At 44.9% G+C, this 26,175-nt stretch overlaps 1 protein-coding gene across 5 annotated transcripts in view; it reads right to left on the minus strand.

Moving 5' to 3' along the window:
• The window catches only part of LOC134969438 (uncharacterized), a 191,348-nt gene that overhangs the window by 19,730 nt on the left and 145,443 nt on the right, over positions 1-26,175 (minus strand). For 4 of the 5 annotated variants that reach the window (XM_063945389.1, XM_063945390.1, XM_063945392.1 and 1 more), the window contains exon 3: positions 8,766-8,975. In XM_063945389.1, coding sequence (XP_063801459.1) covers positions 8,766-8,975 — 210 coding nt within the window. The remainder of the gene's footprint in view (positions 1-8,765; positions 8,976-26,175) is intronic. The other variant, XM_063945393.1, reaches the window with a different exon arrangement.

Below are 26,175 nucleotides of genomic sequence, written 5' to 3' on the forward strand. Positions count from 1 at the left end.
CAGAGTCCTCCATTACCACATTTCCTGGCAGGGAATTCCACATCCTAATTGCCCTAACAGTGAAGAACCCTTTCTTCCGTTCCGTTCGGAACTTTCTCTCCTCCAGCCGCAGCGAGTGCCCACGTGTCCTAAACTGTGTTCTTTTAATAAATAATTCCTCTGATAACTCTTTGTAATGCCCCTTTACATATTTGAAGATATTAATAATACCCCCTCTTAGACACCTCTTTTCTAGTGTATACATACTCAACCTATTAAGCCTTTCCTCATAATCCAGTCCCTCTAGACCATTAATCAGTTTAGTAGCAATATTCCAGGTGTGGACGTACCAATGCTTTATACAGCGGCAGGATTACATCCGAGTCCCTTGACTCAATTCCCCGTTTTATGCACGCCAGCACCTTACTTGCCTTCTTTACTGCGCTTTGGCATTGTATATGGTTATTAAGCTTATTATCAATGAGTACCCCCAAATCCTTTTCCAAATCTGTTTTACCTAGCCGTTCCCCATTCCCCATTTAGTATGTAGGCTGCAAGTTTGTTTTTAGTCTTAAAATGCATAACCTTGCATTTGTCCGTATTGAACCTCATTTTCCATTTAGACGCCCAGAGTTCAAGTTTAGATAGATCATTCTGTAAGGACTCCACATCCAATTCCGAGTTAATTACCTTACACAGTTTAGTATCATCTGCAAAGATTGACACTGTGCTTTCCAGGCCTATTTCTAGGTCATTGATAAATATGTTGAACAGTAGTGGAATGAGTACGGACCCTTGTGGTATACCGCTGACTACTGGGGACCAGGTTGAGTACTTCCCGGTGACCACTACTCGCTCTACCCTGCTATCCAACCAGTTGCTTATCCATGTGCAAATAGTTTTTTCTAGGCCAAGCTCCTTAAATTTGATGATCAGTCTCCTGTGAGGCACTGTATCGAATGCTTTTGCAAAATCTAGGAAGACCACATCCACTGCTTTTCCCTGATCAAGTTTATTCATTAAGTTAGTCTGACATGACCTGTCCCTCACAAACCCATGCTGGTTCTTGCTAATAATCCTAGTGGTCTGTAGATACTCCTGTATGCTGTCCCTTAGAATTCCTTCCAATATTTTACTCACTATAGACATCAAACTAACTGGTCTGTAGTTACTCAGAAGATTTTTGGATCCCTTTTTAAATAACGGCACTACCTCAGCTATACGCCAATCCTTCGGTACCATGCCTGATCTAATTGAACTACTGAAAATCAAGTATAGGGGTCGTGCTAGTTGTGGACTAAGCTCCATAAGAACCCTCGGGTGAAGTCCATCGGGACCAGGTGATTTATTAACCTTAATTTTGCTTAGTCTTACGGCAGACAGTCCCCTTCTTACACATTACGGCAGACAGCGTCCCCTTTTTACACATTATGGCAGACAGCGTCCCCTCTTTACACATTACGGCAGACAGCATCCCCTTTTTACACATTACGGCAGACAGCGTCCACCTTTTACACGTAACGGCAGACAGCGTCCCCTTTTACACATTACAGCAGACAGAGTCCACCTTTTACACGTTACGGCACGCAGAGTCCACCTTTTACACGTTACGGCAGGACAGGTCCCCCTTTTACACATTATGGCAGGCAGAGTGCCCCTTTAGCACAGTACGGCAGGCAGATTCCCCCTTACATCCCCCCCTACCCTGTAGTGTAGTGTAGTGAGTGTACTGTGGTGTAGTGTAGTGTACTGTAGTGAAGTGTAGTGTAATATACTGTAGTGTAGTGTACTGTAGTGAATTGTAGTGTAATATAGTGTAGTGAAGTGTAGTGTAATATAGTGTAGTGTACTGTAGTATAGTGTAGTATAGTGTAGTGTCTGTGTAGGCACTTACGTGCTGTTTCCGGCTCCTGACTCATCCTGTCCACTTCACAGGCAGAGAACTCAGCCGCAGCGCTGCCGGGACCTTAGCAGCAGTGGCGGCTTAAGCTGGACACAGGCGGGCGGGCGGCGGCTTCACCGGGACACAGGTGGGTGGGAGGGCGGGTGGCGGCTTCAGCAGCAGGACACAGTCGTGTGGGCGGCAGCAGCTTCAGCGGGACGCAGGTGGCGCTGCCTAAAACAGTGAATCTGCGGCCGTGCGGGTGTGATGCTCGATGGTGCACCCTCAGTGCATTTGCGCTGTGGGCAAGGCACCATCGGCACACACCTAGTTACGGCTCTGGCAAAGCCCATTCTCTAAGTTTTAGAATACTCTGAAAACTGATTCAGAGTTACACGCCATTCCCAATGCTCATGGTTTTTAACAAACTGCTCAGGCATCGCGGCCTGCATATGCAACATCGAGCACATGTCCTGTGCAAGTTGCGGCAGTGGATACTTACATATTGGAGCAATTCAATATTGATCTGATACGGTTGATCTGATCCCTAATACTGCTACAAAAGTTATTTATCTCTTCCAATCCAGCCAACTGCGCATGTGTGATCTGAGGGGTAGATACAGAGAAACACACAGACCCAATGGTGTGCCTAGATCTCCGATAGTTGGTGATGTGCACTGCGCATGTGTGACCTGAGGGGCGGATACAGAGATGTACACAAACCCTATGGCAGGAGTCTTCAACCTGCAGCCCTCCAGCTGCTGTGGAACTACACATCCCAGCATGCACTGACATAGTTTTGCTATTAAGGCATGCCAAAACTGAGGCAGGGCATGTAGGGATGTGTAGTTCCACAGCGCCTGGAGGGCAACAGGTTGAAGACCCATGCCCTATGGTGTGCCCAGATCTCCGGTGGTTGGTAATCTGTACTGAGCACGTGTGACCTGAGGGGCGGATACAGAGATGTACACAGACCCGATGGTGTGCAGAGATCTCCAATGGTTGGTTTCATTCTACAAGATTACTCACGGTACTCCCTTAGCCACAGCATGACTGACATTCAGCCAACTGGGGTAGGGGTAGGGGCGAAGACAGAGGCTGTTTCTCAAAACAAAGGAGTGTTGCTTTCATTTTCTGGATGTGCCGAGGCCGGTGTCTATGGCTCCCAACGCAGATTTACTGGTCTTGGTAACAGAGATGAGGCAGCCATGCTGAGTACCCTTAGGATTACTCAGACAGCTGATGCTGCGACCCATGGTTGCTGTGGTGATCCCATGCAGCATCTTCAGATGCAGCACTCGGATTTACAGTGCCGGCAGTAGGCGCTTTTTGCCTTCAGACACCTCCTGCTGCATTAGCATATTTTCGTACAGCAACTGCGTCCAAAGATGCAGCTGCTGAGCTTTTACTGTCCTGCTCTGAATCAGTACACACATGAGCACGTCTGCAGAGCAAACAGTGTGGAGGCAGTGGAGGGATCCGACAATGGCGTTCCTTCACATAGGAAGCAGCGACACTTCAGGAACCAAAGCCACCTGAAGATGGAGTTGGATCTCTGTCAACACAGGTGAAATACGAATCTTAGTGAATTTACCCCAATGTTTTTTTTCCTCCTCTCAGCACTGAGATTATTACTGAAATTTTTGGGCATTTCAGAATTGAAGTAAAACCTCAACAAACTATGAGATAAACGTAATCTGAGTTATTCGGTATAGTGCATTGGCGTTTCTATAATGGGTGCAGTGTGTGTGGTGCACGTGGGCCCCTAGGTCCAGGGGGGCCCACACCGAACACACTGCACCCATACATTATACTTACCCCTCCGGAGTCCGCGACGGTGTCACTGCTGTGTGGGCACAAATCACTCGAAAAATGGCCACTGCGGCCATTTCTGAGTGATTTGCACATGCGCACTAAAGGTGTTCCCGGGAACAAGGCGCGGCCGCCATGTTCCCGGAGACCTGCGCATGCGCAGTAGACTCTGGCATTATGCCAGAGTCTACTGCTGCCGGAGAGGAGGGGGCCCGCGACGGAGGCTGCATGTGGGTCTCCTTCTCTCTTAAAACGCCCCTGCCTAGTGTGGCATGCATATTTTACTTTATTGGGAAGCACTGAAGCAGTTCTAACAGCTCATCTGCCCATGCATTGTAACAAGGTAAACACTTTGGGGTCTATTCATGAAGAAGTGAAAAGTGTGGAGAAGTGAGCCAGTGGAGAAATTGCACATGGCAACCAATTAGCTGCTCTGTTTAATTTTACAGTATGCAAATTATAAATGTTACTTCAATGCTGATTGGTTGCCATGGGCAACTTCTCCACTGGCTCACTTCTCCACTTTTATCACTGCCTCATGAATAGACCCATTTATACTCATTTGGCAGCCTAGTGCCAACAAAGCTGGCTGCCTCTACCCATGTGACACTCAACACAAGAGGGTGTGTGATTGGGTCTAGTATAGTATGGTCAGCCAAATATTAGTCATTTAAACTGTGCTTCATCTGTTTGAAACAATGGAAAAGGCCTAATTTCCTGCATTATGAAGAGGTATTTGGTACAGTACATGGACAGATCTGACTGGACCGTACTGCGGTGCCACTCTCATGTAGGAATTGGTATAATGGCCGAACAGCCTGTCAGCTCATTCACGCAAGAGTTACAATGATCATGAAATAATTTAGCTGCTGATCACAAACGTTGAATGAGTGACGGTTTGGCACAAATACTTTGTCAATTGAAAATTCCCTGCCAGTTTTCTGTGGTAGGACTGTATGTAGGTACCTGTTTTCTGAAAGTGTCAGCTAAAAATAGGGATTTTATTTTTACTTCAGCTTAAATTAGCTTGTTCAGTGTGTAAGGTCACACTGATTATACATTTACTGTCCCTGTCCGATTATACAAATTATAATTAAAGCGACTGGAACACAACAAGTGGCTGCAAAGCCAGGGAACGAATGTCCTAATATTGAAAATACTGATTTACTCAGTGTTTCCTGGCTGCCTACTGGTGGTAATTATACTGTGAGGCTCCTAAGGCACATGAAAGACATCATGACATGAAATAAGCCTGCCAAAGAACTAATGTCTTGTTTGCCTGATGTGGCCATGATTTTACCAAGCAAACGCATTGTGGGTGGGATTCTTGACACATCGCATTTGGCATGTGATGCATTCTGTCACTCAGCGCAAGCATAACAGCATTTATTAATGGCATACAATATGCTTGAAAACAGTTGCCCGCTAACAGCTGTCCTTTGCGATAGAAGGACTTTCGGGTTGAGGACGCAATCGCTGTGTGTATGTGTGTGTGTGTGTGTGTGTGTGTGTGTGGGGGGGGCAGTCCACCGTCACTGCCCAGCACATACACCCCCCCCATGCCCATAGTCACTGCCCGGCATATACACCCTCCATGCCCAGTCACTGCCCAGTGCATACACCCCCCCATGCCTAGTCACTGCCCAGCACATACTCCCCACATGCCCGGTTACTGCCTCCCCCATGCCTAGTCACTGCCCGGAACATATAAACCCCCCATGCCCAGTCACTGCCCAGCACATACACCACACTCATGCTCAGTCACTGCCCAGCACATACACCCCCCCATGCCAGTCACTATCCAGCACATAAACCCCCCCATTCCCAGTCACTGCCCAGCATACACCGCCCCCATACCCAGTCACTATACAGCACTTACACCCCCCCATACCCACAGTCATTGCCCAGCACAGACACCACCCCATGCACACAGTCACTGCCCAGCACATATACCCCCACAATGGCCAGTCACTGCCCAGCACATACACCGCCCCCATGCCCAGTCACTATCCAGCACATACATCCACCTATGCTCACAGTCACTGCTCAGCACATACACCCTACCCGGCAAATAATACAAAATACAAAAAAAAACCAGATGCAGCAGCCTGACTGGGTGCAGGGGAGTGGTAAGGCCCCACCGGCACCTCGGGCCCCATAGCAGCTGCATCCCCTGCACCTGTGGTAGCTACACCCTTGCACAGACCAATGTGGCTTAATAAGGAGGTCAAGGAAGCAATGGCTAATAAGAGGTGTGCTTTCAAAACATTTAAATCTAATGGAGAGGAGGATTCATTCCGGTATTACAAGGAATGCAATAAAAGATGCAAAAAAGTTGTAAGAGCAGCTAAAATTGTAAACGAAAAGCAAATCGCTATAGAGAGTAAAACCAATCCTAAAAAGTTTTGTAAATATATAAACAGTGAAATGTTAAAGAAGGAGAACGTAGGCCCATTAAAAGATGAATTGTGAGCTTTGATAAATGGTGACAAATTAAAAGCGGAAATATTGAACAACTTTTTTCCCTCAGTATTCACCAGGAAGGATGAGCCAGAGACAGTAGTGCATAGTGACAGGGAAGGTAATGACTCGTGGCTTGATGCTTGTTTAAGTGAGGAAGTAGTCCTGGAGAGACTAAGCAAGGTAAGGATTAATAAATCACCAGGCCCAGACAGTTTTCATCCAAGGGTTATTAGGAGCTTAGGTCACAGTTAGCAAAACCCCATTACTTGATTTTACATAGTTCAATTAGATCAGGCATGGTACCAAAGGATTGGCGCATAGCTGAGGTAGTGCCTTTATTTAAAAAGGGAGCAAAAAGTAATCCTGGAAACTATAGACCAGTTAGTTTAACCTCTATAGTGGGTAAAATTTTGGAAGGCATTTTGAGGAATTGCATAGAGGAGCACCTACAGGCTACTAAATGTATTAGCAAAAGTCAGCATGGGTTTGTAAGGGACAGATCATGTCAAACCAACTTAATTAGCTTCTACGAGGAAGTGAGTGAGAATCTTGATCAGGGAAAAGCAATGGACGTGGTGTATTTAGATTTTGCTAAATCCTTCGATAGAGTGCCTCATAGGAGACTGATCAACAAATTAAGGGAACTTGGCCTAGGATATACTATTTGTAGATGGATAAGTTATTGGCTGGATAAAAGAGTTCAACGAGTAGTGGTCAATCGGATGTTCTCCAGCTGGGCACCAGTAGTCAGCGGAATACCACAAGGGTCCGTTCTTGGCCCACTGCTGTTCTCTATATTTATCAATGATCTAGGAATAGGCCATGAAAAAACAATGTCAATCTTTGCAGATGATACTAAACTGTGTAAGGTAGTTAATTCAGAAGGTGATTTGGAGTCTCTACAGAATGACTTATTTAAACTTCAAACCTGGGCGTCTAAATGGAGAATGAGGTTCAATATAGAAAAATGCAAAGTTATGCATTTTGGGACAAAAAAACACACTTGCATCCTACACTCTAGATGGGGAAAATATAGGGGTAACTATGGTGGAAAAAGATTTTGGGGTGCTCATAGATAATAGGCTTAATACCAGTACACAATGTCAAATTGCAGCAAAGAAGGCAAGTAAAGTGCTTGCGTGCATTAAACTGGGCATTGAGACAAGGGACGAGGATTTAATCCTGCCACTGTACAAATCATTGGTACGTCCGCACCTGGAATATTGTGTTCAGTTCTGGGCACCGTATTATATAAACGATATTGGGGAACTAGAAAGAGTTCAAAGAAGAGCTACTAAATTGATTAAAGGGTTAGATACACTGGAGTACGAGGAAAGGCTTACTAGGTTAAATATGTATACACTAGAAAAGAGGCGACTAAGAGGAGACATTATTAATATCTTCAAATATGTAAAGAGTCATTACAAGGAACTAGCAGCGGATTTGTTTATTAAAAGAACTCTGTATAGGACGCGTGGGCACTCGCTGAGGCTAGAGGAGAGAAAATTCCGTACACAACGTAGGAAAGGGTTCTTCACGGTAAGGGCAATTAAGATTTGGAACTCCCTGCCGGAGAAAGTAATAATGGCGGACTCTGTAAATGCATTTAAAAACATATTGGACAAATTTCTAACTGGAAAATGTATCCAGGGCTATAGCATTTAACATATTGACATTAAATTATCTGGGAGGGGTAAGATTCATAGGTGTCAATTGGTACTAGACCATTACTCCAGCAGGCGCATTATAATATAAACAGATTAACACTGAATACAGGTTGAACCCGATGGGCATTTTGCCTCTTTTTAACCTCACTGACTATGTAACTATGCTGTATGTGTGGATCTGAGTCTTCAATCAGTGCACTGTACCAGAGAGTAGCTACCAAGAAGAAGAGACAGGAGCCTTACCATGAGGTGGGAGAATGTGTGCTTAGAAAGTGCAAGTTCTATAATGTGTGTATAAATATTTTTTATGGTATGTTTAAACTTTTCCTGACCACTTATTTATATTTTTTAAATACATTTGATACAGCCTACACTACACACCATTTATAGAGTTAACTATTAATACTGTATTCCATACAGTATCCGATGTATAAAAAGACCAGTGTTTACATTAATGTCCATGGTCGTTACTGGGTTCTCCTACCACTTCTACAGACTCCCACACTTGCCCCAATGTTTTGCATTTGGAAACCCTCCTCTAGAAATCCTGCATTTGCCACTGACAAGAGTCAGCTCAAGGCAGTCCCAGTCGTAACTTGGTGATTCTATATTGAGATTCAGAGGCATCTCAATATAGAGTCGCAAGGTATGACATGCCCCTGAAATGGTCACGGCTTGCCAGTCTTTGAATCACCACTCTCCCATTACCTCCCACAAATGCCCCCTACTTATCACTCACGTTGGGAATAGTTCCTCACTGCAGCTGCAAGACGATTAGGTCACATGTGGAGTGAAAATTCTAAGCATGCGCAGTGGCAAAATAATCAGCGTACATTGACATTGCATCAATCACTGAATAGGCCCTCTATCTAGTATAAACGTCCTGTACATTAAATCCTAAATCGCCTTCAGATTTATAATTTTTTTTTTACATTGTCTAGCATGAGCCAGATTGTACTTACTGAAGAATTGGGAGTATATCTCAGAAATCTAACCACTTTGGCATCTGATGCTTTACACGCTAAAGCCATATATCGATTCCGAAATGTCCCATAGATTTTCAGGTGAAATCCAGGCTTGCCTGATGTGTCCTTACCACTGCTGACGACGTCAATTCCGTAGGCTGATAAATCAAAATATAAATTGTGCGCTCGGATCTCAGGCGTTGGTACCTGGGTGGAGGAGAACAACTATTACTCAGCTGAACATTTCCAGGTCTGGGAAATCAAAATAAGATAAGTATTTCCTTTAATCCAAACAGCAGCCTCATTTAATCAATTAATTCTAATAAGACAAGTACATAATTAATGACTTTGAGCGTTGTCATAGCGATGTTTCAGTAAGTAATTATGCGTAGAGTCTATCTGAATAGTTATCAGCAGAGAATAATGTTTCCAATTATGTTTGCAGATGTTTAATTTCCTGTGATAAACTAATATAAAGATTATTGCAGTAGCAATATAATACTACAAAAGGAAAAAAAAACTATTCAACGTTAATGAGATGAACATACAGTATTTGAATAAAGAAACATGAAACAGCGGAAAACAGAAAAAAATGTTTTTTTTATTTTATTTTAATCATGAAAGGGGAATAGATGTATAAAATGTTGAAAGCATAAAGGCTTTGTTTAAAATGTTACTTGACCATCTATCTTTTAAAGGATTTAACCATTTTAAAGCATTTTCATTCATCTTCAGATATAGTAAATGTAATTTATCAACTTGTATGTTCTGTCCTGCAATATTCGCCTTTACTTTTTGGCTTGTTTCAATGCTTTTTAGTCACATACAGAGTTTGTATGTATACAGTGTATTTGTTTATTTCGGTTCCCCCAATATACAACACACAGCTGCTCTCTGTGTACAACTGTAACTAATACAAAGAGCACACGTGTCCTCATACACCTAGTGTCTATACGCAATATGACCCACAATGCCCTGCGCAACCGAATCGCTTCTTATTCGGATAGCAGACGCAGTGAAACACCACTCAGTGTACAACAGACTCTGGGTTGAGACTTTGGGGCCTATTTATCACCATCCGCATCCAGGATGAGGATGACAGGTGATAAAATTGCCCAAACTCGCACTGCAATAATTGACTACATCGCAGGGATGTATCAATTATCGCATGCAGGAACAGAGCTTGTGGTCAAGCTCTGTCCCTGCGATGCCTCTTTGCAGCATCATCCGGTATTTAAAATACCCCGATGTCCTGCTGCGCATGCGCCCCCCCTGCCGACATCGCCGCTACCCGCCACAGCCCAGTCGACCCCCCCGTCGCGACTACCCCCCATGTACCGCGGACACCCCCCAGCAGGATAATATACATACCTGTCCAGGAAGCCGGTCCGCGCTGCTTCAGGAGGCTGCCGGGCGCCGGGTCCTTCTTCTGCGCTGTGACCCCAGGTTTTGCAGCATCACTTTACTGCAGCGGGGTCACATTTGGACCCGGCGCCCGGCAGCGCTCACCGGAGCAGCGGACACCGGCTCCCTGGACAGGTGAGTATGTTTTTTTTTTTACTTTTTATTTTTTATTTTAACACTGTGATCAGCTTGTGTGTCCATTGGACACACATAGCTGATCACTCTGCTGGGTCCCCGCTCAGCTTTCTCTGAGCTGGCGAGAATATCACAGGGCACACTGTGGTATTTTTTCACATTTTTTTATTTTTTTTTAGTAAATTTGGCCTCATCACATTTCCCATTGTAAGTATGGGGAATGCGATGTGGGTTACTAAGAAAAACGCGAATTAAAGGGTTTGGAGCAGTTTTTCATGAAAACTGCTCCAAATGCTCTTTAATACATTCAGGTGATACTAAAATAATGTGAAAAGGGTGTGAAAACACACCCTTTTTCACATTATTTTAGCAAAAATAATGTTAATAAATAGGCCCCTTTGACTGCAGAGGTAAGTTTTACACACATTCAAAGTCGCAGATGAAGCACAACGTAACTTGGCGCAAGAAAAAGCCGTGGCCGTTGCATTGTGGCACTTCGTATACAGAGTCAAACTCATTCGCACACAGATATAGAAATGTTGCACATCAAATAGATCCATGCAATCTAGCAAAGTTGTTTTGTCACATTCAGTTGTTTTATTTATGCGAATAAGATGCACATTTTGATCTCTACCACCTCTGAAGGGAAGTTATTCCACTTGTCCACTACCCTTTCTGTGAAGTAATTTCTCCTCAAATTTCCCCTGAACTTTCCTCCCTTCACCCGTCTGGCATGCTCCGGCACACTGCGGCGCCGGCGCATGCGCGGTACTGACCTGATCGCACTGCTGCGATAAACTGCAGCGTGCGATCGGGTCAGAATGAACCCCAATACTACGAGATAGATGATAAAGCTTCTTGAGGCTTTCACATACATAGTAAGCTGTATTTCCCTTAAAGTTGAACATGCATTCGTATACTCAGATGCTCCACAGGTGTTCAACTCCAGCTGGTGAAGGCAAATCACGCCTAGGTATTACCAAAGTTTAGGAATCGACCAGATAATAAGCAGAAGTACTATGTATTACTAGATGAATCAGGAACTGGATAGCAATTGGCAAGCAACAGAACTGGCAGCGGGCAGATAGTATAGTATTTGTGTTGGTGGTCTGGGCTGGCAGGTAAACTGTACAAGAATATTATCCAAAAACAGGGTTAGCTGCAAACAAACTTTATTGATAAACAATCCTAGTTCATGGCTGGTGACAACCAAGCTATACCAAATATATTATACAGGGTCAGGGCTGGCAATAGACAAACTATATTGAGTATACAGTCCATGGTCAGGACTGACAGTAGACCCACTATAAACTAGTGATGTGCACCGGACATTTTTCGGGTTTTGTGTTTTGGTTTTGGATTCAGTTCCGCGGCCGTGTTTTGGATTCGGACGCGTTTTGGCAAAACCTAACCGAAATTTTTTTGTCGGATTCGGGTGTTTTTTTCAAAAACCCCTAAAAAAACAGCTTAAATCATAGAATTCGGGGGTCATTTTGATCCCATAGTATTATTAACCTCAATAACCATAATTTTCACTCATTTCCAGTCTATTCTGAACACCTCACACCTCACAATATTATTTTTAGTCCTACAATTTGCACCGAGGTCGCTGGATGGCTAAGCTAAGCGACCAAAGTGGCCGACACAAACACCTGGCCCATCTAGGAGTGGCACTGCAGTGTCAGGCAGGATGGCCGATTTAAAAAATAGTCCCCAAACAGCACATGATGCAAAGAAAAAAAGAGGCGCACCAAGGTGGCTGTTTGACTAAGCTAAGCGACACAAGTGGCCGACACAAACACCCGGCCCATCTAGGAGTGGCACTGCAGTGTCAATCAAGACAGGATGGCACTTCCAAAAAATTGTCCCCAAACAGCACATGATGCAAAGAAAAAAAGAGGCGCACCAAGGTGGCTGTTTGACTAAGCTAAGCGACACAAGTGGCCGACACAAACACCTGGCCCATCTAGGAGTGGCACTGCAGTGTCAATCAAGACAGGATGGCACTTCCAAAAAATTGTCCCCAAACAGCACATGATGCAAAGAAAAAAAGAGGCGCACCAAGGTGGCTGTGTGACTAAGCTAAGCGACACAAGTGGCCGACACAAACACCTGGCCCATCTAGGAGTGGCACTGCAGTGTCAATCAAGACAGGATGGCACTTCCAAAAAATTGTCCCCAAACAGCACATGATGCAAAGAAAAATGAAAGAAAAAAGAGGTGCAAGATGGAATTGTCCTTGGGCCCTCCCACCCACCCTTATGTTGTATAAACAGGACATGCACACTTTAACGAACCCATCATTTCAGCGACAGGGTCTGCCACACGATTGTGACTGAAATGACTGGTTGGTTTGGGCCCCCACCAAAAAAGAAGCAATCAATCTCTCCTTGCACAAACTGGCTCTACAGAGGCAAGATGTCCACCTCATCATCATCCTCCGATTCCTCAACCCTTTCACTGTGTACATCCCCCTCCTCACAGATGATTAATTCGTCCCAACTGGAATCCACCATCTCAGGTCCCCGTGTACTTTCTGGAGGCAATTGCTGCTGGTGAATGTCTCCACAGAGGTGTCAAAGTCGAAAAATATAGCGACCTATGATGCCTTGTACTAACCCCAATGCACGTGCCCGCTGCTCGCGCACCGACTCCCCCGTGCGTACGCATCCCCTCAGGTTGCGTAGGGGACGCTCTGACGTCGCCTGCGCATGGAGATAGGTATTTACGGCGGTGTTTGTGAGCGACTAGCGAGCGACTCGATCGCTACATATTTAACCAATATAATGCGTTTTATAGTTAATATTCCCCTTCATAATGTCAGCAAGTATGGTAAGTTTAAAACGGCTCTTGGACCTGAGAGATTCCTCTTTGCATGCTGGGAGGGCTCAGACAAAGGTTGGAGGGTAGTGTATGGTGTCCAGCTGTGGGGTATTGAAGGGATGTTGTGCCTATGATAATTGGGAGGGACTCGCATAGTTCCTGCTCATGGTTATGTACAGAAATAGAAAAATAAGATTAATTGCATTCCGAATAAATTACACATAAATGCAGGGTGGGTGAATGGAATTCAGTCACTTCTTTCCCACAGACTGAAAACTAATAGCCTTATTTACACTAAGCTTTGAGATTCTATGAAGAGGGCTTACACCTTTGTTTATGAATAGGACCAGGTTTCTCTCCAGAATAATGAGTGCTGAGTAGTCAATTGTCTCAACTGAAGGTGGGGTAAACAAAGCCCAGAGACAGAGTTTGTTTGGAAGATCCAAACAATAGCTTTCCTCAATATAACAAGACAAAGAGGAATTTAGAATACTAACTAGTCCTAGCCATCGCCCACTTCTTGAACTAACCAATGATCCCAGGTGCAGTACATGTCCCACCCCCTAACCAATGGAAAGAGGGCACACAGTATCTATTGTAGTATGTCTTGAGCTAGTAAATAAATATAGTTTGCAATAGGCTTGGGGACACAAGAGTCTTCTCTCCACAACGGTTTTCATCACTGATTAACTGGGAGCTGGATATCCAGATAGCGCAGGCGATTCATTCCCATGTGTGTAAGTCTTTCTCTGTAACCAACTTATTCTCTGTTTGTATTTGCCATACTATCTCTCTCTCTCTGTTATTGTTAAACTGTTGTATATTGTATATGTGTAGTTATTATGTTTAGATATTGATGTTAGCCTGTAGTGTATGAACTGTTAACTGTTTTCCCCTTTTTACATAGCTAGATATTGTTAGTAAAGGTTTTGGAACCTTAGCAAGGTATTGTGTGTTTATTACATTGCTGAGAGTATTCAGAGCGTCTCAATTGCTCAAGAGGCTTTCATACAATAGAGGTTAATTAGCATTGCATTGTGCTCACATTACAAAACCAAGGTTTACAGTATAGGCTCAGCCTTTCATTGTGTTGCATACAAGGTTTACTGAGTGTCATCCTGTGAGCGTCTGCGCCGCTCGTGTTCCCCTCGTGGTCACGAGCGTCCGCTACGCTGGTAGCGTAGCATTACGGTAGTTGGCCGCCTATAGCGTGCTCGACACCAAGTGTTAAGCTGTGAGCGAGCGCGCCGCATGTGCGTCTCGACCACGGCTAAATGTCTGCTACACTAAGTGCGTACCCTTACGGTACCCCATACGCCAATTGCGTACTGAGTCTCTTACCCGCATATAGTGAATGTTATAAGATAAATATTTAGCTTTATCAATTGGGGCCTCGTCCTTCCTCCACATATCCGCACTAGCGAACACAAGCAGACTTTATCTGTCAGCAAAGGGGGAAGGTAGTATCCCTTGGTATCCGTGTTGGTGGTTGGGGATACAGTAGTGCTGACTAGATAAGCGTCTGCATCGCTACGTTGTAGGAGTGCTGGTGGAATCCGGGAACCGAAGAAGGTAAGAACATTAAGCTATTGTCTTTTTAAATCTGGTTTTTATTTCTATTTGGTGCCAACTGCACATGCAGATTGGATTGCTTGTCTGTTTAAATAGGTTTAAAAGTATTTTTTTGGTCGCTCTGCATGGCTTGATAGTTTTATTTTTTTTTAGCTCAGGCCTAGAATAACTTAAGGGTGTTAGGCGCCGGGGTCCGCTCGTCGGTGCGGCCCGGCGCCTAGCAACCAGGGACGCCGTGCGCGTACAGCCGCCGGCTCCCTGGCAACGCTAGACGCCGGGCGCACGGAGCCGCTCTGACCTTAGCAACGGGGACGCCACGTTCGGCCGCGTTCCCCGTTGCTGGGTCTGTTCTAATTATATTTTGGTGTGCTGGCCGTGCAGCATGCAAGCTGCACGGCATTACCTGAGATTACCTTGTCTGGATCCTGATTGGAGGGTTCCTGAATAAAGGCACTCTCAGGACTTCTTACAGACGCCGGTGATAGCTTCCTGTTTGCCTGTGTCAGCTACAGAGAGTTTCCAGTCCTGCTCAATCCGGTTGTTCCTGTCCTCAGTGATCCTGTACTCGGAAGTTTGTCATCTATTCCTGGAGTCTGACCGAGCACCTTTAACATCCTGTGGTGTTCGTGAGTCGCGGCGCAGCCGTGTGTTGCGGCTTGTCCGCTTACTGTTTATTATTTAGTTTATTTGTGTTCTGGAGCTTTTGCGGAGGATTCCGCTCCCACAGATCCACTCTGGTATCCAGCGGTGCTGGATAGGAGTAACGGATCAGTGGATCTTTGGTTGTCCTTTTCCCTGGCGGCTAGTCCGCACATACCTTTGGTTTAAGTTAGTTAGCTTGTAACCCCTGGCCTGGTTGCTTAGTCAGAGGGCCCCTTGTTATCACCCTGTCTCGGATTTCCCTTTGTCTCCCATTAAGACCTGCGGGGGCATCGGGGTTGGGCAGACATAATCCGCCCTTCGAACGTGGCTGCCATGGGCTCAAGCAACCATAGTCTCGCAGGGGATTTCTGATAACACGGGCGAGACAACGGAGTTAGGGCGCCAGGGGTTACTAGGCTCTCCTGCTCCCACAACCAGCATATCTTCCCAGTACTCAGACCTCTGCCATGAGATCACCTCTGGTCTGGAGTACGGGAATCATAACATTATCACCGGCCAGACAAAAAAAAAATTTTTTAAATTAACAGGAGTTAATCTTTTTTTTTCACTTATTCAGTTGGGAGATTTTGTCGGCCTCATGAATCCCGCCGGTGTTGGGCCAAATCCTGGCCAGCTTCTAGTTAGTCAGATTCAAGAACTTACTCAGATGGTTCAGGATCTGTCCCTCCGGGTGAGGTCACAGGAAGATCTGTTACGGACTTCCCCGAGGGTCATCCCTGAACCAAAAATGCATCTGCCTGACCGTTTTTCTGGGGATAGAAAACAGTTTTTTAATTTTAAAGAGTCTTGTAAACTTTATTTTCGTTTAAGACCAGTCTCCTCAGGTACGGAGGCTCAGCGGGTTGGAATTATTATTTCTCTGCTTCAGGGGGATCCTCAGACCTGGGCTTTTGGTTTAAAGACAGACGATCCGGCCTTATCGTCTGTAGACGCCTTTTTAAAATCTTTAGGGCTATTGTATGACGACCCTGATAGAGAGGCGTCCGCTGAGAGTCAGTTGCGTGCTCTTAGACAGGGTAGGAATCCCGCAGAGAGTTATTGTACGGAGTTTCGCCGTTGGTCGAACGACTGTGGATGGAATGACCCAGCCCTACGCAGTCAGTTTCGCCTCGGCTTATCTGAATCTATAAAAGACAGTCTCCTTCAGTATCCCGCTCCTGAGACTCTCGATAAACTCATGGAGCTCTCTATTAAGATAGATCGTCGGCTCAGAGAGCGGAGGGCTGAAAAAGGGGCATCTGTCGGGTCTACTCCTTGTGTTCTTTCCATTCCTGTAGACATGGAGGAGCCTATGCAGATAGGTCTTTCCAAATTGTCTCCTGAAGAAAGAACCAGGAGGCAAAATTCTGGTCTTTGTTTATACTGTGGAGGTAAGGGACATTTTGCCCGTAGTTGTCCGAACAAGTCGGGAAACTTCCTGACCAAGTGAGTTGTGAGGGGGTTCACTTTGGTCTGCAGCTTATCTCCTCAAATAATTCACTGTTAGTTCCTGCTAAAGTTTCCTTTGGCAGCCTCTGTTCCTCGGTCTCTGCTTTTGTGGACAGTGGAGCTGCAGGGAACTTTATGGATTTAACATGGGCCAAGGCCTTAGGTATTCCTCAGTTAACCTTGGGTAGGTGTGTCACCATGCATGGTTTAGATGGGAGTCCCTTGTCCAATGGGGTTATTTCTCTATGCACACCTCCTGTTTTACTCTCGGTAGGAGCTCTGCATTCTGAAAAGATTGAGTTTTTCCTTACCCATTGTCCAGCAGTTCCTGTGGTTCTGGGTCACCCTTGGCTGGCCTTTCATAATCCCATCATTGATTGGCAGTCGGGGGAGATCTTACAATGGGGTACCATCTGTAATAAAGAATGTATTACGCTTCCTATCCGAGTAGCTGCCGCCGTTCCCGCACCCATTCCTGGGGAATACCAGGATTTTGTTGATGTATTTTCCAAGGGCAATGCGGATATTCTGCCTCCCCATAGGCCTTATGATTGTGCCATTGAGCTAATTCCTGGTGCCACGTTGCCTAAAGGAAGGTTATATGCATTGTCTGGTCCTGAAACTGTGGCCATGAATGAGTATGTGAAAGAAAGCCTTGGGAAAGGATTTATCAGGCCATCTAAATCCCCTTTAAGTGCAGGTTTCTTCTTCGTAGAGAAGAAGGATGGTTCACTCAGACCCTGCATTGACTTTAGAGCTTTGAATAAAATCTCAGTAAAGAATACTTACCCTCTGCCGCTGATCTCTGTCCTCTTTGATCAGCTACGTTCGGCTGTGATTTTTTCTAAGATTGACCTGAGAGGAGCATATAACCTCATCAGAATCAAGTCAGGGGATGAGTGGAAAACGGCATTCAGTACTCAGTCAGGCCACTATGAGTATCTGGTTATGCCATTTGGCCTGTCTAACGCTCCGGCAGTTTTCCAGGATCTCATTAACGATGTGCTCCGTGAATTTCTTGGAAGATTCGTTGTAGTCTACTTAGACGATATTTTGATATATTCTGACTCTGTAGAACAACATGTTACCCAGGTGCGTCAGGTTCTAAAGAAATTACGTGAAAATCACCTATATGCCAAGCTGGAGAAGTGTGAATTTCATGTCACGGAGGTATCCTTTTTAGGGTACATTATTTCCCCTCGGGGATTCCTTATGGAACCAAAGAAGCTCCAAGCCATCCTTAGTTGGGCGCAACCCACCAACTTAAAAGCAATTCAGCGCTTTTTAGGGTTTGCGAACTACTATAGAAGATTTATTCACTCTTTCTCTGACCTAGTTGCTCCCATTGTGGCACTGACTAAGAAGGGAGCAGATCCTACCAATTGGTCACGTGAAGCTGAGTTATCTTTTCAGGCCTTGAAACAAGCCTTTGTCTCAGCCCCTGTCCTTAGACATCCCAACCCAGAATTGCCTTTCATTGTTGAGGTTGATGCCTCGGAGGTTGGAGTAGGGGCTATCCTTTCTCAGAAGGATCCGGATTCCCTTGAATTACATCCTTGTGCCTTTATGTCCAGGAAATTCTCATCTGCAGAATCCAACTACGATGTTGGTAACCGGGAATTGCTGGCTATTAAATGGGCTTTCGAGGAGTGGAGGCATTGGCTTGAAGGAGCGACTCATACCATTTCAGTTTTGACTGATCACAAAAATCTTCAATACATTGAATCAGCTAAACGACTGAATGCCTGGCAGGCTCGTTGGGCTTTATTTTTTACTCGTTTCAAATTCATTATCACCTTCAGGCCAGGTTCCAAGAATACTAAGGCAGATGCCCTGTCACGCAGTTTTCTTCCAGTTCAAGACAACAGTCCTGTTACTCCCATACTTCCGTCTTCAGTCATTCGGGCAGGCCTCACACAGGATGTATTTACCCAGTTAAAGCTGCTTCAACATCAAGCTCCTGGAAATACTCCTGCTGGTCGTCTTTTTGTCCCTGAGTTTTTGAGAGCAACTGTTTTGACGGAGTTTCATGATAGCAAAGTTGCCGGGCATCCGGGAATCGCTAAGACTTTGGAATTAGTCTCCCGCTCAGTATGGTGGCCTGGTCTTTCCAAAGACATTAAAGAGTTTGTTTTTTCGTGTCAGGTCTGTGCACAGCATAAAGTTCCCCGTTCTTTGCCTATAGGTCAACTTATGCCCTTGAATGTTCCTCTTAGGCCATGGTCGCATATCTCCATGGATTTTGTGGTGGACCTCCCTCTGTCAGCCGGATGCCGAGTCATATGGGTGGTAGTGGACCGTTTTAGCAAAATGGCCCATTTCATTGCTCTTCCCCGATTGCCATCTGCCCAGGGATTGGCAGTCTTGTTCCTCCGCCATGTTTTCAGACTCCATGGCTTACCCACTGATATTGTTTCTGATCGGGGTCCACAATTCATTGCACAATTTTGGAAGTCTTTTTGTGCTTCGTTAAAGATGAAATTATCTTTAACGTCCGGCTATCATCCCCAATCCAATGGGCAGACTGAGCGAGTTAACCAATCTCTAAAACAATATTTGCGTTTGTACTCGGCCAAACTCCAAAATGACTGGTCTGAGTTTCTTCCATTGGCGGAGTTTGCTTATAATAATGCCTGTCATTCCTCCACCAATGTGTCTCCATTTTTTGCAGTTTTTGGTTTTCACCCCAGAGCTAATTCATTTTTTCAACATTCCTCTGTCTCCTCTCTGGCCCTGACCTCTCATCTTAAACTTATTTGGAGAAAAGTGCACCTGGCTCTCAGAAAAGCAGCATTCCGGGAAAAAAAAATTTCTGACAGGCTCCGGCGGCCGTGCACTTTTAAAGTAGGAGACAGGGTGTGGTTGTCGACTCGCAACATTAAACTTCGACAAACCTCAGCCAGATTGGGTCCTAGATTTATTGGACCATTTCACATTATCAAAAAAGTCAATCCAGTTGCTTTCCGGTTACGTTTACCAAAAACTTTGCGGATCGGAAATACCTTTCATTGCTCATTGCTGAAACCATATGTTTCGTCTAGTAGATTTCCTCGTAAAATATCTCAGGGGAGATCACCAATAAATGTACAGGGTCAGCAGGAGTTCTTGGTGGAGAAGGTTCTCGATTCCAAGTTGTCCCGGGGTCGGCTTTATTTTTTGGTACATTGGAGAGGTTATGGGCCAGAGGAAAGGTCTTGGGTCCTGGATGAGGATCTTCATGCCCCGAGGCTCAAAAGGGCATTTTTTCGAGAATTTCCTCAGAAACCTGGCTTTAGGGGTTCCTTGACCCCTCCTCAAGGGGGGGGTACTGTTAGGCGCCGGGGTCCGCTCGTCGGTGCGGCCCGGCACCTAGCAACCAGGGACGCCGTGCGCGTACAGCCGCCGGCTCCCTGGCAACGCTAGACGCCGGGCGCACGGAGCCGCTCTGACCTTAGCAACGGGGACGCCACGTTCGGCCGCGTTCCCCGTTGCTGGGTCTGTTCTAATTATATTTTGGTGTGCTGGCCGTGCAGCATGCAAGCTGCACGGCATTACCTGAGATTACCTTGTCTGGATCCTAATTGGAGGGTTCCTGAATAAAGGCACTCTCAGGACTTCTTACAGACGCCGGTGATAGCTTCCTGTTTGCCTGTGTCAGCTACAGAGAGTTTCCAGTCCTGCTCAATCCGGTTGTTCCTGTCCTCAGTGATCCTGTACTCGGAAGTTTGTCATCTATTCCTGGAGTCTGACCGAGCACCTTTAACATCCTGTGGTGTTCGTGAGTCGCGGCGCAGCCGTGTGTTGCGGCTTGTCCGCTTACTGTTTATTATTTAGTTTATTTGTGTTCTGGAGCTTTTGCGGAGGATTCCGCTCCCACAGATCCACTCTGGTATCCAGCGGTGCTGGATAGGAGTAACGGATCAGTGGATCTTTGGTTGTCCTTTTCCCTGGCGGCTAGTCCGCACATACCTTTGGTTTAAGTTAGTTAGCTTGTAACCCCTGGCCTGGTTGCTTAGTCAGAGGGCCCCTTGTTATCACCCTGTCTCGGATTTCCCTTTGTCTCCCATTAAGACCTGCGGGGGCATCGGGGTTGGGCAGACATAATCCGCCCTTCGAACGCGGCTGCCATGGGCTCAAGCAACCATAGTCTCGCAGGGGATTTCTGATAACACGGGCGAGACAACGGAGTTAGGGCGCCAGGGGTTACTAGGCTCTCCTGCTCCCACAACCAGCATATCTTCCCAGTACTCAGACCTCTGCCATAAGATCACCTCTGGTCTGGAGTACGGGAATCATAACAAAGGGGCTGGAATGATGATTTTCTTTGTGACAAAAGAAGCCGCATGGTCTGTCCTCCATTTTGTGTAAACCTCATGGATATGGAAGGGGGAGGAGCAGCGGCCATTTTGGGAAGGTCAAATTTTTTTTCTCTGAATGGCTGATTTTCAGTTGACTCAGGAAATAATCAGCCATCCATTGTCAAAAAGAAATCATCATTTAATGAGTTTTTAATGCATTTATCTAATCCATATCATAAATCAATTATAAATAGTTCAGATGGGGATTAATATAAGTTAATAGTAAAATGAATATTTGATTTAGGAAATACACAAATAAAACAAAGTTGTGGATTTTTTTTTGTTTCTTTTCTCTTTCCCCAGTGTAGCCTGTTTAACTCTGCTACTTGTGAGATGGGCCATTGAAATGCAAATTAACCTGTGTAACTGGGTTTTGTTTTGTTTTTCTCTCCCAGCAGTGAGAGAAATCACCTTCACAGATGGTTAAAAAGCACATTCATATGCAAATTAGAAGCACTGAATAAAGTCTCATATATGTAATAGTGATTAGTACATATATGTAATATCTATATGTGCGTGGTTACATCAATGTATGTTATTAGATTAATTTAGAATTGCATTTTTTTATTTGTGTATTTTCACGTCTCACCTTCCTGCTTGCCATTTATCATTGATAACGTGCTGAGAAAGATTTGTTGCTATTGGTAGTTAAAAGTAATATTAATACGTTAAGGAGTAATTTGTAAAACACGCGCACGGCTTGCCTAAGATACAAGGAAGTTCTGTGTGGTGCTCGGTAGATGATTACAGTTAAAGATCATTTACATTGATATAAACGTGTTAGTTGTATTTCTGCGGATATACCTGGCTTGCGTACATGTGTCTCTAACAAAGGGCGGGACTAGCGTACGCGACGCAAGGGCCGACGCACGGAGCGTATATTACGCAACGGAGCGTCTGGGTACACCCACATAATACAAATCACACGATAGTATTGTTTTAGTAGGCGATATGGAGGCAACGAGATAATAGCGCAAGTAAATCTCAGTGTCCTAAATTTTAAGCTAATAGATCCTTCTCTAGTTGCAACTACTCGGGATTAGCCTGCGATACTGAATGAAAGGGAATTCTGCGCAGAAACGAAAGTAAAGAATATATGAGGTGAAAGAGTGTGTATACATATATATAAGTTTCTAATTTTTGGGTGGAACCACAGGAAATCATCGAGTTCTCGTGAGGTACATACGTGTAAGTGACGGCACTGTGGCTTGGGAGGCATCCCTTGTTAAACATATTAGATAAAGAGCACTAGAGTATAGCAGACCAGGAGGTCTACTGTAGACACAGACCAGGAGGTCACGGACCAGGAGGTCCAGAAACAGACCAGGAGGTCTAGGTACAGCAGACTAGGAAGTCCGCTATAGATAAAGAGTAAAGGAGCACAACACCAGGAAGGGTTGGTGCGGTACCCATATAGGCCATTAAGCTCTGGCTGAAGGAATTCGCAGCCACAATTTTCGATTCCACTGGTCGCTCCGCACATAAGATTAGTTGCTTATGTGCAGAACGATTGTACCGCATGTAATTGTGTGCATTAATTAGTAACTTGACCCAGTACCATTTGCATAGGCTAGAAGGGTCATAAACGCTATTTGTACATTCTAACGTGATTTGTGTAATTTTTTTTTATTTTAAGGGAGGTTCGCTGGTCACTCGGGAATTCTCTAACAACCAATAGTTACTGGGAAGGGTTAAGTGCTCTTCGGATCACATCCACATGTCCCAGTAAATAAAGGTTCATAGGGGCCCTAGGTTGGGTACAGCAGCTCTGAGTCAGTGATTGCAGTACTGGCCAATGTGGGCGAGGAGTGAGTGGAGGTACTCGGTAAACTTCCGCCGCCGGCCTACCCCGGACATCTTGGTTTTTGTAAGGGTTCGCTGAAGACCCTGATTTGAAGGTCAGAGGTAGTGAAAGCAACACCTGCAAAGATGGGGGCCAGTTGTTCAGGTAGGGGGCGATCAACCTCGGTTTAGGTTGACTTAGTAAACCGACCAATCGGGTAGGCAAGGTATATCATGTGTGAGAAATACGGTTCACACACAGAGGTTTTGTGCGATGAATGGGAAAGAATGACTGTGCATGACGGGGAAAAGTTCCCACGGGTAGGCAGTTTTAGTCCCGAGGTGTTACAAAATCTAAGGAGAAGGATATGTCTCATTAAATCTGCAAAGAGACGGATCAAACATTATGATTATTTACAGTCATGGCAACGGGAAAGTGAGATACAAAGGGAATTAGCTTACACAGCTGACTCTCACTTTGGTAAGAAAAATATGGCAACAAGAGAGAAGGTGGTTACAGAGAATGGCACACTGGGGTGTGATAAACATGCACTTAGTAACTGTATAGATGATAAGAATAATTGTAACGAATGTAACAATGATAAAAGTAAAACTGTTAAATGTACAACTGTTAACCTGTGCAAGTTGCACTCCATGTTAAACTTCCCTCAGGATTACAAGCAAGAAAGTGAGCCCAGCACGAGGTCGGCACCATTTCCAGCAGCCATCATACAAGACATCCAGGTGGACGCGACCAAATCGGTAAAGGCAGTAATCAAACCCCCTAACGGAGGGTCAGGTGAGGTCGTATCCACAGGTACGTACAGTGTTATATATCACGCACAAACAAATGTATCTCATATTGTAGAACCAACACAAGATGATGTTATAATTGAATGGAACATCAAAAGACACCTGGAGTCACAGGGCAGTAAGCAAATGACAATCAGTATACAAGCCCTGACAACGAAGCCACACCAGCTTAAGCCCCAAACCCCTGTGAGAAATTCAAATGTGATAGTTTGTTATCATTGTCACAAAGAGGGACATTTTGCAAGAGATTGTAGATCAAGAAATATACAAAAGTCATATCAACCCCCTAGACAACGACATGACCATGATATCCAAAGAAACAGGGAAGCACAGGGAGGTAAGAAGCCTCAGATCCCTGTGGGTAAGTCAAAGGTGATAAGGTGTTATAATTGCCAGAAGGAAGGTCATTTTGCACGTAGTTGTAGGTTTAAAGATCCACAGAAGGTATATCAACCCCCTAGACAAAAACACGAGCAGAGTTATGACACACAAAATTGTAATCAGGGATCACATAAGAAGAATTTTGGGCCGCACCTGTAAGATGCAGTCAGGAAAGGTGATCATTAGGACTGATAGTAAGCCTGAGGTTATAGTAAATGAAATTGGGAGGTCAGTTCCTTGTAGACACAGGAACGGCCGGGTAAACGTTGTAAATTTATCTATAAATGTTTCTTTTTCCCCATCTCTGACGTTCATCGGCAGAACTCAAACATCACATAGCTACTTGATCTTTGCAGAAGTCTACCTAACCCCAGTGTGACCTACCGACATCGGTGTGTCCTGGCCAGGCACAAAAGGGTGAAGTGTGGAAATACTGGTGGGGATGGTACTGCGCAAAGATACCAATGGATGTGCTGGTGTGACAGCCTGATGGTGAAGGGAAGAACTGACAATGTTTTTTGTTTTTGTTTGTTGTTTAATGAAAAATGTGATGAATTGTTCTCTCTCTCGTTTGTTTGTTTTTTCCCCTCTTCTCTCTCATGTTCTTATGTTTTAAAGATGGTATGCCACACACCAGTTACTCAAATGGTAATGCAAGATTTTTGCTCCTTACAGAAAGATCGCAGATTTGGAAGGAATATTGTATCACCAGAATGTTCGTTTGGAAGACTGAGAGACAGCACCTTTGAGATGACAGCAGAGCAAGAAGAACAACAAGACTAGAGGACATAAGACATCGTAACATTTTTCTTTCCCCTCAAAGTATTTTTTTTGTACCTCCATTACAAATTTCTCCTTTTCCTCCTATAAGATGGACTTGCCCCAAGAGACTGTGATCCGGATTTTCCTGTTGACCATGATGTTGACCAGAGCAGTCTGTTTCGGTGAGAGTACCATGGAGGTCGAGAAAGGATCGGGAATGGGTTCTGATGACCAGGATGGAGGCGTAGATTTCCAAGAGCAACACAATCACAGAGTAAAGGCGAGTATCAGAAAACGATCTGATAGCATTGACAATAGAAGGAATTGTGAAGGATTGTTAGCTGAAGAGAACTGCATCTGTAGGCATTGTGACAATATAGTTGGGGATGGGTGCATCAAGAAATGTCAGTCCAGTTTTAATGTCCACATGGACCGACATCCATTGAGTGACTATCACTCCTTAGTGGGTAAAGTGTTAAATCAGACAGACTGTTGGGTATGCTCTCAAGTACCTCAAGGTCATAGCAAATCAGGACTAGTACCATTCCCTTTAACTGTAGGAGAGGTACTTGAGTTAAGTGGTGGGAGGCCGGTGGACAAGAGGTTTAATATCTCTAGTCCTCCTAGTTTGAAGCTCCACCAGTATCATGTGGATAGGTCTTTAGTATGCTTTAACATTTCCAATCCCCGAAAGCCGGGAAATTGTGAAGTGTCATGGAGTAATCAAACCATGACATTTTCATATAGAGCCGATAGAATGCCCATAGACACAGAACTTATACGCCAGATCACCAACAGTGGAAAATATTTCCGGTATAGGTATACTCTAGGAAGTAGGACCATGCGAGTTGGAGAAGTATCACCAGGATACTGTGCACATATCGTACAACCTGATACGTGTACTAGACAGATGGGAGAGTTAGGGTTAGGAGATTTCACATGGAAAATTTGTAACATGGTAATGTCATACTCCGTCCCATATGATCTCCCAGATGATGCATATTTCATATGTGGGAGAAAGGCGTTTAAGTGGCTTGCCCCAAACTCAGAGGGATTGTGTTATGTTGGAAAAGTACTGCCTGAAGTAATGACTGTATCCCATAACAAAATGAAAGACATTCACCGCGGTGCCCAAGCTCCTTATACTCACACTCATTACGAGCACATCGTTAAAAGGCACCTGATAGAGAGGACAGAGCACTCGGCCTCTGATCTGATCCATGAATCCACCGGGATTCAATTCCTACTCGCGTTAGATATCACTCGTACCGCCAGAGGAGTGATAAATTATAAATATATATCTGCGC

The sequence above is a fragment of the Pseudophryne corroboree genome, chromosome 11, assembly GCF_028390025.1.
Source record: "Pseudophryne corroboree isolate aPseCor3 chromosome 11, aPseCor3.hap2, whole genome shotgun sequence".
Classification (NCBI taxonomy): Eukaryota; Metazoa; Chordata; class Amphibia; order Anura; family Myobatrachidae; genus Pseudophryne; species Pseudophryne corroboree.